The 19647-nt window shown below is 39.5% G+C and overlaps 1 protein-coding gene across 8 annotated transcripts in view; it reads right to left on the reverse strand.

Annotated features, from left to right (window-relative positions):
* ACTN2 (actinin alpha 2) overlaps nt 1-19647 on the reverse strand; it is a 153341-nt gene that overhangs the window by 38271 nt on the left and 95423 nt on the right. For 5 of the 8 annotated variants that reach the window (XM_019527467.1, XM_019527468.1, XM_019527466.1 and 2 more), the window contains 6 exons: nt 15044-15125; nt 11365-11450; nt 9494-9586; nt 8584-8814; nt 7534-7681; nt 5244-5394 (listed from right to left, as the gene is read on the reverse strand). In XM_019527467.1, the coding sequence (XP_019383012.1) occupies nt 5244-5394; nt 7534-7681; nt 8584-8814; nt 9494-9586; nt 11365-11450; nt 15044-15125 (791 nt within the window). Of the gene's footprint in view, nt 1-5243; nt 5395-7533; nt 7682-8583; nt 8815-9493; nt 9587-11364; nt 11451-12658; nt 12745-15043; nt 15126-19647 lie in introns of all 8 variants that reach the window. The other 3 variants (XM_019527473.1, XM_019527472.1, XM_019527469.1) reach the window with 1 other exon arrangement.

Raw genomic sequence — 19647 nt, forward strand, 5'->3', positions numbered from 1 at the left:
CCCCCCCCCCCCCTTCTGTGTGCAGAAACTTTCTATCCCCTGAACTTTACTTCCCCTCCTGCTCCTGTGGGTATTACTTTCCCATCCCCGGGGGTGTACCCTGTGCAAACAGCCTGCACAGCACATGCCAGCTAGCCAAATCACAGCATGGACAGGTCCAGCAGTGGAGTCTAGGGGGCAGTGGAGGTAGGAGGCCAGATCAAATCCCCATGAGCTGGAGTTTCCTTCCCAGGCAGTAAGTCTGCCAAAAGTACCTTTCCTCACTGCTCCCACCTCCCAGCCACTCTAGGAAGCATGACCAGAATCCCTCATGCCTCAATCCCAAATCCCAATGTTCTAAAAAATGAGTTTCTTGAATTTACTTCCTCTTTCTGTCTTTTCAAATTCTTTTAACTTCTTTTCAGATCTTCTTTGACTGACTGACTTCCTTCATTTCACTGCCCTTCCCCCACCCCCATTTCCCTTCCACCTCATATTTCATTAATCACTCCATCCCATTAATTCTCCGCCTCCCAGCTTCATGTTCCTGCCCTCCCCCACACACACCATCTCTTACACCCCGCCACACAGAGCAGGGATAGAAGCCTGCCCTCGCTCACCAGCCTTGTAGTGTCAACTCACTGTTGACACTGCTGTAGCTCCTAGTCAGGCCCCTGCCCACCAGCCTTCTAGGGGTAAGTCACAGCTGTGCAGGTGGGGCACAGTCAGAGAAGGTTTTTATTCTTAAGGTGTGACTTTCAAACTCAACCTAGCACTAACGTATGAGCAGCTCAACATGCAACATGTAACAAGGCCCACAGTTTAGTTTCCATTTACTAAGGCTAGGTGTTACGCTTACCATTCAATAAATGTACAGATGTTCACAGTACATAGAGCACTTTCAATGTGGCAGATCCTGCTCTAAATTAACCCTGGATGGATATGGTATCAGACTAAAGCACTCTAGGTTAGAGTGCTTTATTGAATGTCTGTACCACATCCCATTGTGAATCAAGGTAGGTTGCATTGTGCCAGAATCCCTGGGGCCCCTCACTGGATGGGTTTCTAGCTTTGGCCAGTGCACATCTGCTCTGGGTGAGCACTGGTCCAGCCCAGCCTCATCCCTGAGCTGTCACAGAGAGGAGACAGAATCCTCCCTGCATGGCCAGACAGGGGGTTTGGAGGAACAGAGCCCCCTGCCATGCAGGTCCCCCAGCTTCCTGGCTTGGATCTTGGAGGAGGCTGGGCCAGGTCTGCATGACAAATGGGCTCCATTCCCCCAGCTGCAGCTGTGAGCTGCAGCTTCAGGTTGTGCCACTTCTCATCACACTGGGAGCTGGGAGTAGGTGGGGGATAATGGAGCCCCCATACTGAATTGACTCAGCCTGCCCCTCCCCAAGACCTAAGCCAGCAAGCTGGGGGAGGGGGCATCTACTCCCCTCCTCCCCAGTCACTGCTGACAGCCACCAACTGGTGGGGAGAGGGGCTGCTCTGACTGCCTTCTGCAAGACATGTGGGAGTGCTCTGTCTGGTTGCCTCGGCCAGCACAGCCTGCTTCCTCCCCCCTTCCCCCCCACACACACCATGGGCTAATGTCATTTCTGTCTGCTCCCACACTAATCTAAGCCACTTTGAGTAAAGTGTGATACTTAGAGTGCTTCCGTCTTGGGTTTCTTGAACATCTGTACTTAGCCTAAAAGATCAGAGCATGCTGTTACTGAAGTGTAGCTGACGTACAATAAATCCCTGTCCTCATATCATGAGTAAATTGTTCATATGCCCAGAGCCAAAGGGAGGTATTTACTCATGAAAATATACTACAAAATTTTGATCGTGATAACTGAACACCTTAGAATCACTGCATTACACTATAAATTACTAGCACCTTGGCATATAGCTTAGCTGAAATATATATAACATCTACAGATTTATAAATGGGAAATCTGTTTTTTTCTCTGGGTTTTAAATAGCATCCTATCCAAGGTCTGTGATGTCTCATGGCAATGATTTCCAGGACTATCCAGATTGGCACAGAATAACAACATAACAACATCTAAACCAGAATGAATTTGTTCTTTCTCTCACATACACACACACATGCACACACACTCACATCCGTCATCCAAACACCATCAATCAACAAGCTTTTAACAACTTTAACCTTCATGCTCTTAGTGGACTCAGCTGCTGTAGCAGAAAATATCAGAGTTGACACTGAACTGTAACAAGTACAGTTCAAGGGCACTCAGCAATTGTTCTCTATCAAAATAGAAACATCAGGCGGCCAAGAGATGACTACCAAAAGGTATGCAGGCATGCTGCCATGGACTGTGGACATGGACAATACTGGTTTCTGTAAGGGTCTGAACCAATGACCAAAGAATTCAACAGAAAGATGCCCTATTGACTTCAATGGGCAAGTTCATATTTGTTAACATGCATATTTTAAGCACACAGTCTTTCTAAGAAATACCCCTACAGAGACTGAAATAGGATTCTGTGAGAAACTTCCAATTAGCTTATTAAAATCAGCACCTAAAAATACTTCCATTTGCTTGAGTACTTGCCATTTATACAACAATCATTTCATTCAACGTTCTCCAAGGGCTTTAAGCGTATTTAGCATTATATCCCACCTAAGAGGCAGGGCAGTGGTGTTCCATTTTACAGCTGAGTTCACAAATGCTCAAAGGAGACCATGTACAACATCACTGAAGTCAACAGGAGCTATGGTATTCTACGGGCATCTCTAGAAACCAAGCAACAAGGAACTAGCTCAGCTGGAAGTCGGTCAATGCCAGTGTTAGGGAACTTGTGTATTCTTTCTCACTCCCATCCAACCCCTGTTCTAACCACCTGGACATGGTCTTTTGTAGTTTGCAAAATATAGACTTAGAAGATGCACCACTGACCCTATCCATCATAAGGATGCTTTTCAAAGATAAAACCTTGTTGCTCATTCCAATCTAACTCCATTGGTATTAGTAGTGATGTTTGGAGCTGTAACAAAGATGGTCAACTGGCCTTTCATACAACGTACAGAGGCAGATGGTATAGTGCTAAGAACAACAGCAATGGCTGTCAGACAGTCTACACCAATTTTCCAATATTTCTTATGCTTGTGGAGCAAAACTAGAGTTAGAAACTGCTAGACATTTTCTTCTCTAGTGTAGAGGAGCTACTGAAGCTTGCTGTGAAGCATGACATACTAACTCACTCTTACTTCATGTCCCCCCTCTCCAGAAAATGATCAGCATGGCCATCTGAGTGGTTCTGAGCATGTCCCCACTCTTAAACTCTCTATCTTGACTGAGCTTCTCAGGGCTGTAAATTGCTTCAGCCCTGGCAGAGGGGGAGTCAGTTGATGAGATGAACTTCCCTGAAGAATTCCTGGGTGCAATAGGCAAGTAGCATGGACAAGCTCTTTAGAGACTTTTCCTCAGGAGCATAAATGAGGGTAAGACTCCCCAGTGTTCAGAAGGCAGGCAGAGCAGGATCATAGAAGCAGAACTGGACCCCATGAAGTTTTTAAATCATGGCCTTTTTCAAAATGGAAATAAATGCTTTTTTGTACAATATTCAGTGCAATAGGTATTCTACCTAGCTAAGAAATGGAGAAACAAACTCACAGAGATCATAGAGAAACTTATCAAGGATGATGCAGAGAGTCAGTGGCAGGGATGGGACCAGCATCTGAACGTCCCGACTCACAGAATCTCGTTCTAATCACAGGTCCACAGTGATTACTGTTGGATTTATAGTTTTGCTCCACAATTCAGCAAAATATTTAAGCATGTTCATTTTAAGTATGGAAATAGTACTACTGAGTTCCAGCATAAAACCATTACATTCAGTGAGATTACCAGCATAACTAAAATTAAGCATGTGTTTAAAGCTATATTCACACCAGGATTACTTTACCAATAAAGAAATATTGCCAAAGCGCTCCTAGAGTGAGCACAACTGTACCAGCAAAGCTGTACTTTGTACAAGTAGAACAAAACTACACCCCAGGAGCAAAACAAGGTATGCCAGTAAAACTTCCATTTTGCTGTTTAGGTTCCTGCCAGCACAGCTATCATACACCTCTTCACACTTCTGCACAGCACAGGGATCACACACCTCTTCACACTTCTGATCCACATGCAGACATGCCAGCAAATGCCTGTAATGTAGAACCAGGCTGTGTGTAGTGGAATTAGACTCTTCACCTAATTGCATTCTCCATCTGAATAGGTTATAATTGTATGTTCTGGTCTGGGTTGGGGTGGTGTGCTGCGATATGGGAGACCCTGGGTTAAAGTCCTTACTCCCACAGTCACTTAGTGTGCCTCACTTTCCCATTTGTAATTTGAGGATAGTAGCACTTCCCTACTTCACAGGTGTATTCTGAAAATAAGTAGGTCAACACCTGTGAAGTCTTCAGACATTATTGTAATGGGAATTGCAAAAACAATAGTAGACTGCCTACACACGGATAGAACACAAATTTGTATACTTATGTAAAACCTTTTGAAATGGAATGAGATACATCAGTGGTTCCCAACCTTTTCAGACATGAGGCACCCCTTGATAGACTCAAGGCATCCCTTGGAAAATGCCAGCTCTTAATTTTCTCTTGTTTTTTGACTACAGAAAAATACTAGAGCAAATCTTCTGTTGCAAAGAACTCAGAAAGATCACAACAGGTCAGAATGCTTTTAAAACTATGGATTCCTATTTGAAATCTCTGCAATTATCTTGTGAATCATGTATACACACCTACCAGTGCTAACACTGTGTATCACCCTTCAAAGAATCTCAAGGCATCCCAGTGTGCTATAGCACTCTCGCTAAAGATCAGCAAGCTACATCAATGTAAGAATTTGTTCAAATATAGTCTCAGGATATTCAATCTATATTGTGTATATGGAAATAAAATGACAGTTGTAATTTATGACAATGGCTTCATAGCTTGTCTCCCCCAGCAGCTCACATGAACAGCCCACCCCCCACAACAAGATACCCACTGATAGATCTAGAGAAAGAAAAGCATACTGTAAATCAGGCTGAAAATGTTTGCCCTCAAACAACCACATTCATCTGTATGTCTATATTTAGATGAAGGGAAGGAAAAGAGAGAAAGGTTTCAGTGACCCGTTCAGATAATGTACTTATGAAGCTATCTGTGGCATTCTTACATTGTACCTATGACACTATGGAATTTATTGGAAAGCGTTTATCAGTTAAATGTCAGCAGCTGTGTGCCTCTAAATGGAACATACTTCAGCTCCTGGGCAATGGCAGCGATCTGTTCCACTCGATCCTGGTGGGCAGCCAGGTCGCTCTCAAAGGCTTCATGTTTCCTCAGCAAAGCCCGGAGCTCGGTCAGCGAAGCTGATTCATAATCCTTCTGCAGTAGGATCTGCTCTTTGCCTACAAATAACATAGAAGGAGCAGTCACTTGCTCACTTGCTCCTAATTCATTACTACAATGTCCATAAGTTAAGGTACGGCTGCTCTGATCCAAAATCCAGCACTGGTGAAATCCTGGCCCTACCAAGATCAGTGACAAAACTGATTTTGCTGCTGAGAGTGATGGTGTTTAGGAGTGTGATTTTGGGGGTGACCCTCTATTCCTGCAAAAGCCTTGCACAGACCCATTATACTAGTACAAGAGTGTTCTTGCTGGGATAGCTTAATTCACTCATTAAAGTGGTATAAATAAATTGTACTAGGAAAAGCTCTTTTTTGTTGGTGTAAGCTGCATCTATAGTAGCTATGCAAGCGAACCTTTTCTCAGTGTAGACCTGGTTTATGAAACCAGACACCAGATCTCTATATTCAAAACAAATCTTAGTAATAAATTCATTAATTTCTGTCAAACTCAGGTCCCAAACCCCCAAAATCTCCAAAAATGACTGAGACAAGTGGCTGCCTTTTTAAATGCTGTTGATTTTTAAAGTGAAAATGCAGAAAACTTACTGACCTCTCTGAATTAGCCTCCTTTTACAATATGCTAATCCACAGATTCAAAGATTTTTAAGACCAAAGGAGAATCATTATTTTGCTTGTATATATGTCCCTGTATCTGTTTGTGTGTAAATTTCCCTTGTACCAGAGTCACAATCTGTGGTCACCGGTAGTATATTTTCATTAAGTAGGCTTTTAGGACTTCTACATAGCATTTCGCTTCTGGTACTTCCTTGGTAGTCATTTATTGACTTGTATGTTTCTAACAACTACATATGGTCCACTCAGGCAGTATGACTAAATTCTGGTCGGGAAGAGCCAGCAAAGGTTGTGTGCAGGGGATAAAGGGCATGCTGGGCACAAGCAATGGAGGCAGTTGTGTATGATGGAGGCTATTATACAGATTCTCTAGTGTTGTAAGGTCCCAAATGAACCTCATGCCAGGTCTGAAAGCTAGCACAGGCCCCTAACAGTTCTGACTAAGGTGAGACTGGGCCAGTACTGGAACAGAGAACTATGACCTGGGGACTTGAGCTCAGGAAAGGACTGAGCATCTGATCATGTAATTGACATAACATTTACATCCAGCTGTTGTGATGATCCAGCAATACTCAAACTCTGAATTGCTTAGCTAGAAGTATGACACTGAACTGAGTCAAAGTCTTCAGCCTGAATTTTACATAGAGGCTTGAACTTGGGAATTGAAAATCTCTGGGACAAGGATTACATAAGAAGAGAATTGAATGTGGAAAATCTCTATTCATGGGGCAACATTGTGGCTGCCTGTGAGCAGGCATGATCTTAAAAAGCCCAGAGAAAGAGCCAGGCTGTTTTCACTTTCTTCTTTTGTTCAGTTTAGCTTTGCTTTTGGGACTTTGGCTCAAGCACAGCCTGGACGTAGTTCTGTTTGGCCCTTAAAGTAGAAGACTGACCTTGTCCTTCTTGATGTTCAATGGACCTCATGTTGCTGTTAACTAAAATTGTACCCAGAACCTTCCTGGACTCACTGCAGCCCTGACTAGCTTGTCACAAGCCCAGACTGCAAACAATGAGAGAGACTAGGTGCCAGCAACAAATCATGAAGTGATCTCTATAAAAATACCGGGTAAGAATATTAAAGTGGAAGTAATTAGCACACTCCAGCAGCCTCAGTGTCACGTGTATTCAGCATCCCCACACTTCAGAATGGCGGCAGGGGTGCTGTAACTAAAGCTCATCAAACAAGTTTTAGTTAAAGTGCCCCTGCCACCATTTTGAAGTGTGAGACACTGAATACATGAGACACTGCGGGTGCTTTAATTAAAGCAGGTCCCAAGAGCCACTTTATAAAAACGCCCCCTTTCCCCCCACCCGAGTCCATGTAAAGACTTCCTTTAGTTTTCCATTAGACTCAGCCAATGTAACTGAATGGTAAATGTAATTAACTTCATGTCCTATGAGTTAAGATGATGACTGTAGGGCAGAAAGCTGAAAGTTTTTGGGGTCACCATTGCTAAATTGAGGTTTAGAAAACCACCCAAATAACTTCCCAGTCAATTTTTGCTTGGCAAATACCCAGCAATTTTAGAAATATCTGATACACTTTAAGCCAGGTCTACTTACCATATGCCCAAGTTTCATGAGTAGAAGCTTTCTGTCTAAATTTCTCAGCCAAGTGTTCAAGTCGTTCCAGCCTTCGTATTTCATTCAGCAACCATTCTTCATATCCCTTCTCAGCCTGTTCAAGTCTTTGCCAAGCACCAGCAATATCCTGTAAAATGTTGGAGGGAGGGAAGAAGAAAAATTTTTCATTTTTACCTTTTATCTCACATGTCTTTACCCAAAGTCCCAGACCACACAAGACTTTAATATGTTGCTCTCAGAATGGAAATGTATGTCCAAAATGTAAATGATAGGCCCCCAAAACCAGGCCAGCAAAATCTGTACAAGTGGGTGCAAAAACCTGTTGCTCAGGAAAAAAGGACTGCATGCTGTCACCTGTTTAGTTCTTGCACATATATTTTACATTATATTTTACACCTTGCCCTTCTACTGCAGATAATGCAGAGTGTCCTCAAAGTAGGTGTTCATTATCAAAACAAAAATGCTTTGCTTGTAGAAGTTGACAGTGACAAAACAATCAATTTGCATGTTTTCATGCTGCTATCTAAACTGTACAGTGTGTATTGTGCTGACAGCTAAGAAAATACTGTATGCATGTGTGTGCACATGGATGAAAAGAATATTTTGTGAGCCTTTAGAGAACTACAGACACCAAAACTAAGCTATGCTGGCAATCTTGGGGTTGGGGGGGATGGGAAAGCTAGGCATACTTTTAAGCAATGTTCATAAAACTTGAAACATCAGATTAAGTGCAGTACAAAAATCTGCTATATTCAGCAACTAATATACTGGAAACTCATGACTTATCAGGAGATGAGAATTCTTTCTAGAAACAGTTCTTGTCTCCAAAGTTTAGGAACAAGGACCACTTTGATGAAGAATGCTGAAAAATGCAGGAAAAAAAAACTAATTTATGGGAACTACAACAAATCAACAGAAGTCTTCCTTCAAATAGATCACTGAATTTAGCCTTGTTAATGTTAATATTCAGATATTCCTGACCATCCCAATAGCAATGACAAAAGAATATGGGCCTCTGGTTTAACTTACTGAAACCATTTTCCCCTCTGATGGCATGAAGGCTGGCCTATTGCTGATCCTCAGTTTTGTCTGTAAGGTGTTGAAGTTGATCTCCAGCTGACATTTTTCCTGGACTTTGGGAGGCTTGTGCTTGCGACGATAGTCTCGAAAGTCCTCTAGTTTCTTCTGCATGGCCTGCATGGTTTTCTCAGGGGTCCTGTTTTCCAGCCAAGGGATTGTGCGACGAATCCATTCTAAGAGCTGTCAAACCCATGCAAACAATTAGAACCCAAAAGACGAACAAAGCCAATAAGCCTGAACGTACAAACCCCGGTGCCCTTTTCCCCTACCACATTATTCTTGCCAAAAACAATTATTTCATGGCAGCTAAGCAAAAGACTTTTAGAAGTAACTAGTCATTTTGGCTACTTTTCTTTAGGAAAAAAATTATCTTAATATTTTTGGTTTAAGGGGAAGAAACTTTTCAAACTAAAACAAACAATGAATTTTTAAATGAATTCAAGATGTGTGTCAGCAGTTCTTTTATTGTCCCAATGTAGAAATCCTCAAAGATCTGTCTATCCCACATGCTTACATGGTACGTTACTATAACATCTGATCACCTTATAACCTGTTTAACATACTTCCTCTCACAACACTCCTGTGAGGTGTGCTTGCTAACATCCTTATTTTACAGTAGCAGAACTATCTGAGACACAGATATCCTTGCGAAGGGCATACAGGAAGTCTATAACACAGAAGGGATTTGAACCTACATTTCCCAAATCCTAAGTTAGTGCCCTGTTAAGTACACTTCCCTCTCTGAAGGTCACCTTTGCAATACTTTAACAGTGATCTGTTACAAGTTGTTCAATGAACATACCGTCACCTGTGTTTCGTGAATATAATAACTATGTATTATGAAGACAGTTTTCCTTACCTCACTTGCTAGCCGTTCATACTCTTCCATCAATCTTTCATTTTCTTGATTCACAGCAAGTACCTTGCATATCCGATTAGCCGCAGTCTCGGCCTGTAAAACACAACAAATAAACAGAACACGTTTGCTGCCACATTTACCATAGGGTTCTAGTCTCGCTCACAAACAGATACAAAATTGAAGTAAGAAGAATGTGACTGCTGCAAATAAATAATGCAGTGCTTATTGTTGTACCACTTTATTCTTCTCAGAATTAATGGGACAGCTTTGCCACTACAACACCCTGTGCAACTCCATTGCCTGCAACAAGGTGAGCGGGGAGCAAGTACCTATAGAATTTTTTCTAGACAGGAAAGTTTATAATGCAACACATAGTTTCACACTGTAATTAACAGGTAATTAATAACTTTTACTTACACAGAGGTTTAGATCATTGTGCATGTTAAGTTATTAGGTTAAAAAAATCACACTAGAATATTATTAGGTCTGTTAGCGATACTGGAAAACAGCCCCAAATACTTTACAAGCCCCAATTCATTTAGACTGTGGAAGAACCTGAATATGTATAGATGCTCAATGTCTACCTTCTTATGCAAGTTAAATCTGGAGTAACTCCACTGGAGTCAAAGGAACACTGTATTTATTTGTGTGTACGTGGCAGCTGATTGCTACACCAGAGATCCTAATCCTGCATGGAACAGGAGTTTAGATACCATTATGGCAGCGTAACTCTAGACTCCCCAGAGTCTGGGTTGGTGTGCTGATGCTACTATTTATCATTCCAATAGTGATTATTTCCTCTGTTTACCTCTTCTTCCCACAATTGTATTTACTTTATCTATTGCCTGCATCAACATCAGTATAGGTTATTAAACCTATCAATATATTTTTATTATGTGTGTATAAAACACATAGTACAAATGGTACTAATTAACTATCGTGCCCTGTAGATGCTACTAAAATAAATTTTACTCCTTTATTTTGGCCTTTTAATTGAAAAAATTGGGTTTGAAGAACAAATAAAAAGTGAAAACTGGGTAACAAAGAAAAACCTTGGAGTGGTTTTGAGTTAGTGCTTCCTTTTCATGTGGCTACTTTGATTTTTCTCCCTGAATAAATTAACACAGGGGATATACCTCAGCTATGCAAAGAAGAATCTATGCATGCCTTAGTAAGGTGATGCTAGCACCACCTGGTGATGCTGTAATAAACCAGGATATAATTATCAGGCTGAAAGGAAAAGTTATCCCCTAAATTGAGAAGGAAAGAAACACCAGCTATCAGCTGTCATAAAACATTTTTCAGCAAAAAGGCTTACTTCTGTTTCTGATTTAAAAGTATATGAAGCAATGTAGGGGGGAAATGACCTGGTTATAATTGAAAGGGATCCATATGGCCAGCAGGCTAATGACATTCTTCTATTCTTACTCAAGTGGAATAGCACTTTCTTCCATAAATGATCCTATTGGTGTCAAAGGGACTCAGGCATCTCAGTACTGCTGAATATTGCACTAAGTGTATCAGCCTTTTGAAATTTTGAAATAGATTTTCAAGTACCTTTCTCTCTATCTTAATTAAATGAAAACAACCTTTCTGAAATACCTAAATAAAGACATTCAAAATTGAGATTGTGCTAGAAAGATGGTAATGCTTATTTGAACTAAAAAAAGGGAAGAAAAAAAGATCAAACTTGCTACAGAACATTTAGCTGAGTCAGAGTCAAGTGTGGGTTACAAACACACATTTATGCTCAGACAAACTTGCAAATGTTAATACAAACCACAAAGACCTAAATTATGTGAAACACTCATGGACTTCTGAAATAGCAAACCAAAAAAGCCCAGCAACACAAAGGGACAGCTGATTAATACCTGCTCTGCTCCAGCAAAAGCATGGTAGAAGCAGGAGACATAAGTCATGATAGCTCTCTCATCTGGTTTGGGAGTGTTCACAATATCTATAGTGAGGAGGGAGAAATAAAAACAAAACAAAAAATCGAGGAGTAGGAAACAAGATGAAAAAAGAACACGCAATATGCTTGTTATTCTGCCTTGCAGTTCTTTGTTTTTTTGTATTAAGCCAGTGTTTGCTCAATGCTCTATAGTTCAGAAACTATTCAAAGATGGAATAAATCATCTGCTAGATCTACTGGTGCTGGCAGAAAAAAAAATAGTACATTAAAAATCAAACTGAAATTACATAAACAGAGAGTGGAAATGTTTTCACATCTAGGACTGGATCCTGCACACATATTGCTATCATTACTACTCAGAGGAGTAATGATGTTAACTTCAACTGCACAATCTGTCTGCACAAGAATTCCTCACATGAGTTAGAGTTGCAGGATCAGGTTCATATTTATCTACTTATAATGTGACCTGTCAGCTAAGGTATGTAAGTAGTGGGTTTACATAGCCGACTAAATTTTAGCTGTTTTGACCCCAGAAGAACTGCCCTAGAGGACAACTGTTAAGTTATTTTTTTAATACTATGTGGCAAATGCCACTACCGGTAATGGCATTTGCATTGTGTAGAATTCTGCAATTATTTTTACTCTTTGCACTATAATACCGATCCATATTCCAAAAAGTCTATATGCAATTTTTGTGTCTACAAGCATTTTATGTTTCTACACATTTGTACTTACCAGAAAATGTTAACTCTTAAAAATTCCAGAGAGCATAAGAAAAGGATTCATGTTTTGAGCTTCTGTTACGATTTGACAACAGTAGCATGAATAATATCCAGCAGGGGAAATAAAAGCAACTGAATTGTTTTGGAGATATCTATTTCCCTGTGAGTTTGTTATTTTTATTTTGCTTTCTTAAATTTGGTTCAAGGCAATACACAGTTTCATTGGAGACAAGTATGTCTACTATCCAGTTCATCAACCAACTAAGGACACCTCTGTTGGATATTATTGGTAAATATACAGAATAGTGAGACAGAAAGGTATGATTCCAGAGAACAAACAACTGATTATATGGCTACCAACTATAGAAAGACAGGAGCTCACAAAGAAAATGAGGCAACAGAAAATGAGGGTCTCGCTCAGCTCTAAAAGGCTCCTCAAGGAGCTAGTGGGGAAAAGATCAGAAGGATAAAGCTGCTAATAACCCCACAGAAGGTGAAGGGTGAGGTCTGATCCATCTTCTACAACCTCACCTTCTGAGCCCCAGCAAATGCATGGTAGTAACAGGAAACATAAGTCATAATGGCTCTTTCATCTGGTCTGGCAGTGTTTACTACATCTGTGTAGAAAGAAGAAGAGTGGTTAACCACTCAGTCCAATGACAGTATCATTCCAGAAGATGATGATGTCACTTCACATGCTGAATTAAAAATAAATTCATCATTATTCAGCTTGTTTCCTTTTCCTGATGTCCTCTGGTGCTCAGGCTTTAAGAACTGACACACAAAACACAGTATCAATTGCTCTACGTGAAATGCTAAAATACCTGATTCAGCAGTGTACAGAACAGCACTGCCATGTTGTACAGCTTTGTTGGAGATCCAAGCCAAGCATTCAAAAGTTGCAGGCAAGGTTGCCAGATCTAAAGTCAAACCTATTGGAATCATTTTTGCTTTTGTTTTGCATCAGTGTGAATCCAGAGTAACTTCACATTAGGTACTAGACTTGCTCCAGAGTTAACCCTAACGCACTGATATGATATAGAAGTGCATGTGAAGCATGTTAACATAGCATCCTTCTGTACTATGTGCCCTGCTTTTGCATTCCTATGAATAGACAGGATACTGATATGCATCAGACACCTGTATAACATGAATATGTGAGCTACTGCAACCTAGAACAAATCTACCATGCAGAAAAGATTGGATTTTAACAGCTTTGCAGCTCTTGTGTCGTACTGTATTCTCAGTAAATATTGTCTTAAATTATTGCATAGTTTGACCCTTTGACTTGAAAGCCTGATGGGTTTGTCACCACTATGAGAATAAGTAATTAAAATTATAGTTAGGATATGCTTGAAGTTTGGACCCATTAATAATAATTGTCCTTTTAGCCCTCCTAACCGATATGGCAGAAAATCATTGATTATTAGTGTAGGGGTTTTGAGTGTCATTAGCATTAACTGCAAACAATCGCCATGCACATGCAAGGCCATTGGAGGAGTAGGATAATAATGATTTTAAAAGATCAAAAGAAAAAGTTACAATTTTAATATTCATTTGAAGTTCTTCTACCATAATAATCAATGAATCTAAAAATTGAGCATATTAAATTATAAAATTAAATTAAAAATGGATGGCACATATGTCCGCAGATTCACATATTCATAGTCAGTTCATGTTTTTTTTTCTCGCTGTGTCTTTAAAGGTATAGAACAAGAGGGTATGAGATAATATTTAAAGAAGTTAAACAAAGTTTCTCAAATTGCATATGAAGAGAAACCACAGAGAGAGTTACATCTATGGAAAAGAGATGGTAGATGCATACAATTTTATAGTAAAAAGAATCTACTGTTTTTTAAAACAGAAATCATATTTCCAGGCAAAGAGACAAGGGATTTTGAAGCATGACAGCAATACTAAAAACACTCTTCACTGAAGTGATTGCAGGTTGGATTTCCTAACATTTGCTTAATTCAATTCCTATTGATTTCAATAGCAGCGGACAGGCCAAGGCTGAGCAATTCAGATAACTCTATCCATTAATGCTGATCACCTGACAAGGCACCCAATCAGAATTAATGTGCTTAAAGAAGTACACTTGAACCAAACTAAAAAATTCTTATCTTTTGGTGTTACTCACATCTGAAATACAGCAGGTTGCATACTTCCATGAAGCTCTATGCGAGTCTCTTAACATCGTATTAATATTATCTATAGAAAGATTCTATAGAGCATATTAAAGGGAGGATTAAATATGGAACTATTCATTAAATCTCACCATTATACAAAAATTAAAACAACATAAAAAGATAAAACACTAATTTTCTAAGTCTCCAGTGTGGTATGCCAAATGTTAACTCTACATTTGGAAAAAAGTATATGAATTATCTTTCTAAAAGCTCAATCCCAGCATCAGGCAATGTTGCTATATTTTAAAACTGTGAGTATTTGTGAATTACTTGCATTACATTTTAAACACTTAAAAAAGGGGATTATCTTTTCATTCTGTATGTGCAGAGGTCATAACACCTGAGGATCATACTTTTTGGATCAAGGAGGTTGCTGCAATGTAAATAATAGATGATCATTTTATCATTAACAAATTAAAAAGTATGGAGTTCTCTAGCACTCAGGAATCAAGATGCAAGAGATCATTTTAAAAAAAGAAGCATCAAAAAGAGGTTAAGTTTTAAAGTACTGTCTGAAGAATTGTTTTATTTATCTTTTTTCAAGACTTGTTTTTATTGTAAGGCACCCTGAACCGTTTTAGGAAGGGTATCCTGGAAGTCAAATGAATAAACATACATACATGTGATAATTTATGTACAAACAATTATGCAAATTTGTCAGGCCAAGGGTAAAACATGTTTTGCTGCCTACCTCTCATTAAAATACATTAAAGATGATAGCTCTCACCTTCTGCATCCAACATCTTAGGGATATCCAAATGTTTTTCTGCAATTTCCATTGCAAGATTTATATTTCCTAGAGGGTCATCCTGCACAAAAGAAGAAAGTATAACCAGTTAAGCAACAGAAGCTTTTCTTGAAGCAATAATAATACAGTAGGTATACTGAAAGTTATTCTGTTTGATCCAAGAAAAGGGATTTTCCCCAACTAGACACTTGAGTCATAACTATTATTCTTCAAAATCTCTCTATATGCAGCATCTGTGTAAATCAGAGCTGTCCAACTCGTGGCCTGTGGGCCCCTGTGGCCACCTCTCCTACTGCCATGCAGTGGGGCAGGACCCAAGGGAAAGTGGGGGGCTGCATGCTGCCCATACAGCTAGAATAGCAGGGGTGGGAGGGAAGAGAAGGGATCCTGGGAGCCTGCCCCTGCAGCATACAGCCTATGTGGTGTGCAGCCCCCTTTCCATCTCATCTAAGTTGGACAACCCTGATCTAAATCAATCTGTTAAATCAATCTGACACTACATTTTTAAGCAAAAATATTCATAAGCTACTAGGTGTCATTAGGCTCATGCTGCAAATTTGTTCTGGGGTAGATTATTTAATACAGACAAATAGATCTCAGTATGTATGTATAGATATACATATATGTATATAGCATACATAGGACAAAAGCTGAGTTCCACCATGTGTCCCTCAGCCAAACACACTTTTCGGAGTTTTGCACGGCATTTCTCCATAATCAGGTGAAACTGAATTGTAACAGATTGTAAAATGATTTTGACCTTTTTTGAATAACTTTTGAGCATGCACACTAGGGCAGAATTAGTGGTGTAAGGCATAAGAGAAGATGCAGAGGAAATGCAGATGTCTCAGTGGAGTCATACCAAGAGATAAGGTGAAGCAGAATTTTGTATCATGATTTAACCATCTCAGCTGTGAAGATGAAGTTAGTCCTCACTGGGCATGGCTTCACGTGAAGCTGCGTCCTCATAGCAACGCACTACAGCAACATAGTTTGTCGCTGTGGCAACATAGCATCGACAGGCACAAACCGTGACACCACTGCTACGTAGTGATGAGCTACTTCATTATAGTGTGTTGCTACAGTGATGTAATGTCTAAAAATAACCATGCATTGTCGGGATGGGGCAGTAACAGCTGTTATTGCGCCGTCCAAAAGAAAGTACTAAATGACGGTGCAGTAACAACGGTGCCATGGGGGGCACATGTACAGGTGGTGATCGTGTAAGAAATTCCTAATTTCCCTAATTCCTAAAATGTGTTGAATTGGTGTGTGAGGCCACATCCAAACTGCTTCTCTCCTGATCCAGATCCACTGATGAAAAAATAAGTGCCTGCCTAATTGTAGGCATCTGGAATTGTCACCAACAAGGGTAAGTGGGTAGGTGGGTCTGATTTCTTTGACAGTGAATCTGGGTTCAGGAGAGAATCATTAAAGGCATAGCCTTAAGTCTCCCAAACTCATGAGAGGTCTTGGCACCTGAAAAATTTCTTATGGGTATTCTCAAATGAGAGAAGAACTTCACTTCAGGACAGACTTGGGATCTCCCAGTAGGTAAAACAACTTTTTGTAAGGAACTTCTTCATTTCATGTTGGGATACAAGTACCAGCCTACAGTGGGAGCTTGTCTCATGGGCGCTTTTTTTATGGCACTAGTGAAAATAATGAGATTTAACTGACAGTGATTATTCCAAGTTTCATGGAAGCTCGTACTTCATACACATAATGGATATGAAGTGTCAATTTTTTGTGAATTATTCAAACAAAGTAATATCACGAATAGCACCTATTTCTAGTGAATGGAGCTTGCTCGTTCTTTTTTTTTAAGTTATATTATCAGGAAAGTTAGTTATGAAAAACAGTTTGAACTCATAAGACCTAAAAATCTGGGTTCAGTTGAACTTATTTTTATAGTCACATCTTTACCATCAATGTTACCATCAAACACATTTCATTAGCAATTTATATTATATACATCATTGCCATTTTAAAAAAGCCTTAAAATTGTGCACAGTAGTTAAAACCCATGACTTTATTATTAACTATATATTTATGAATATGCCACTGTGCATATAAAGCATGTACAGATAACATAGGCAACAACTTGTTGTGGAAAGTGAATATACAGCTATTCCTAGACTAAATCTAAGCAAGACTAATTGACTAATTTAAGACACTGTTTGTTGATGAAAGATGGACAACTCCCATGTGGATTAGTCAATGATTAAACAATGGTTAGCTGGAGGAAGATTTGCTTAAAATGATGCTTAAAATGAAGCTGGGAGACCTAAACCACCCATTCTTTCAAAAAATAAAAAGCATCTCTATTACTACAGTAGCAATACCTTCTATAACTTGCAATAATCAAGAAGATCAGGCCTGTGTCTATGGATAAAGGCATTGAGACCAAGGCCATCCTTCCAGCTACAAGTCCACACAAAAGGTAGATTGGCAAGAAAAGAACACATGCAACAGAAACAGATATCATGCCAAAAGAAAGACATCAAGCCAGTTGTTAATACACGCAAAACAAGTAGTCAGTCAAACACAGCAAGAAAAGGATATTAGGATCTTCCTGAACATGGTCTACAGGGCGCAGCTCCAGTCACTGTTTGAAATCTGACCCATTTTCATTTGGGAATTTCTGAGAGGGAAACACTTAAGCTGAGTCACATTTGTTTGTGTTCTGTTGTTTCGCCACAAATAAGTAGGGTGATTTTACCAGGAAGGTTCTCGATATCATGGGCCAAGTTCTCAGTAGGCCTTCAAAACTGTTAGCCTTTGTTTATGCCATGCCTAAGTACATTTTCTAACATGGACAGCTGGCCTGAGTACTTCGATGAGTATGTATGTTCACAGAAGTGTGGCTGATATTTTGCCCTGTTGATTTAGATTTGTATTACTAATTGTATTGGAACTGTGTGGCAAATAATGTGAAGTACAGTGAGGGTATGGATTAGTGTACTTTTTAACCACATCAAGAGCAGGGCCAGCTGCCACTTAGGAGTGTGCATCACTCGTTAAATTGCAATTATTCCAGTTATTTGATTCTGTAGAGAAATAAGTTAGCTAAATCACCCTAACTTTTACCCTGAATTAAGCAAAGTTAAAGCTGGATTACTTTTGTAGTGTAGGAATTGTATTGGTACAGAATCATACAGCTGTAACAATTTTATTATAACAGCTTATATCAGTATCCTTTGCTATCCGTATATTTGTTACATCTGTGTATACCCTGAGAGAGACAGGTTAAGGTTCACATTAAAGCTATAGAAGTCACTAAGCCTAAAGAAGATAAAAGGCCAAACACTGTTTCTACTTACCTAAGTAAGAATAGCAGGACTGAGCTCAAAATCAATCCTTTTCATGTGTTGAAAATGTTTAAATGAATACTTTTTAGGTTTAAGTAAAAATAATCAATTGACTGCATTTTTATCATTGTATACCTTTAGAGGCTACAGTCTAACTTTTTAATAATCATAAAACAGAACAAGCTTTTAAAATATTTTTAATTCTTGTTTTAAAAGGCTTTCCCATAACAGCTAAAACCAATTTATCATAAGAAGGAGAAGAAATGGAAAATCTGCCCTGTGATTTAGCAGTCTCTCTCGCAAATGAATGTAGTGTTGAACAAATTAAGACCATGGTGAACTTTTTACCTGACTGGAATTGGAGGGCATGTCAAGACAGTCTTATTTCAGAGCACAGGAAATTGCCCAAAGGAGAAATTTACAGTATTTCACTTTTTCTTCTAGCATTGTTCATTTGCCACTTCCCTCAGCAAACCTGAGACTTGTGCTTACCTACATTCCCAAGAGCCACCAGTGTCCCAGACCTGATAGCTGAGATCATTACTATTTTTTTCTCTTTCCTTCCTTTTGTACAGTTTCAAAACCAGTAAAATCACCAGTTTCCACCACAGTCTGATCAAGCCATCTGGGCCCTCTACATTCTGTTTTGTGATACTATTAAGCTCTCCATGTTTTGAGATCCAGTGATGTTAAGGTACTTGTTTTGTCTGGAATTGTAGGGATATGGGTGAAATTTTGGTAGAAGTAAAATAACAAGCAATGAATATTGCTTCATAGCTTTTGATTTCTAGGTCTAGTTATTTCCCAAAAGCATTATTTACTCTAAAGAAACTTCCAACATAACCATGGGCCTGATTCTTGACTGTTCTGCAACTTGCACAGTCATTTTCACCACTGAAAGGAGGGTATAGAACATTATCATCAATGTGACTGGAAAACGCCAGTTCATTAGAAATTTGATACCTACTTCGCACTGGTGTAAAGGAGTGCACAAGTTGCTTACTTGCAGAGGATCAAGCCAAGCATATGTTATAATAAAAATAATCAATTGACTGCCTTTTTATCATTGTACACCCTTGGAGGCTACAGTATAACTTTTTAATAATCATAATCCTGATGAATGCGTGCATGTGTTCATGGGGCGAATGGTTTCCTTTTTTCCTCAAGATCAGTTTTGGCAGGAGGTTGCAAGGCCAGTCAGAGTTAGTAAGTACACCTCAGCTCATCCTTCAGGGAACATGCTAAGCAAACAGGAAGTGAACCAAATCACTG

The sequence above is a fragment of the Gavialis gangeticus genome, unplaced genomic scaffold (assembly GCF_001723915.1).
Source record: "Gavialis gangeticus isolate Ggan-Ray unplaced genomic scaffold, GavGan_comp1, whole genome shotgun sequence".
In the NCBI taxonomy this organism is placed as follows: Eukaryota; Metazoa; Chordata; order Crocodylia; family Gavialidae; genus Gavialis; species Gavialis gangeticus.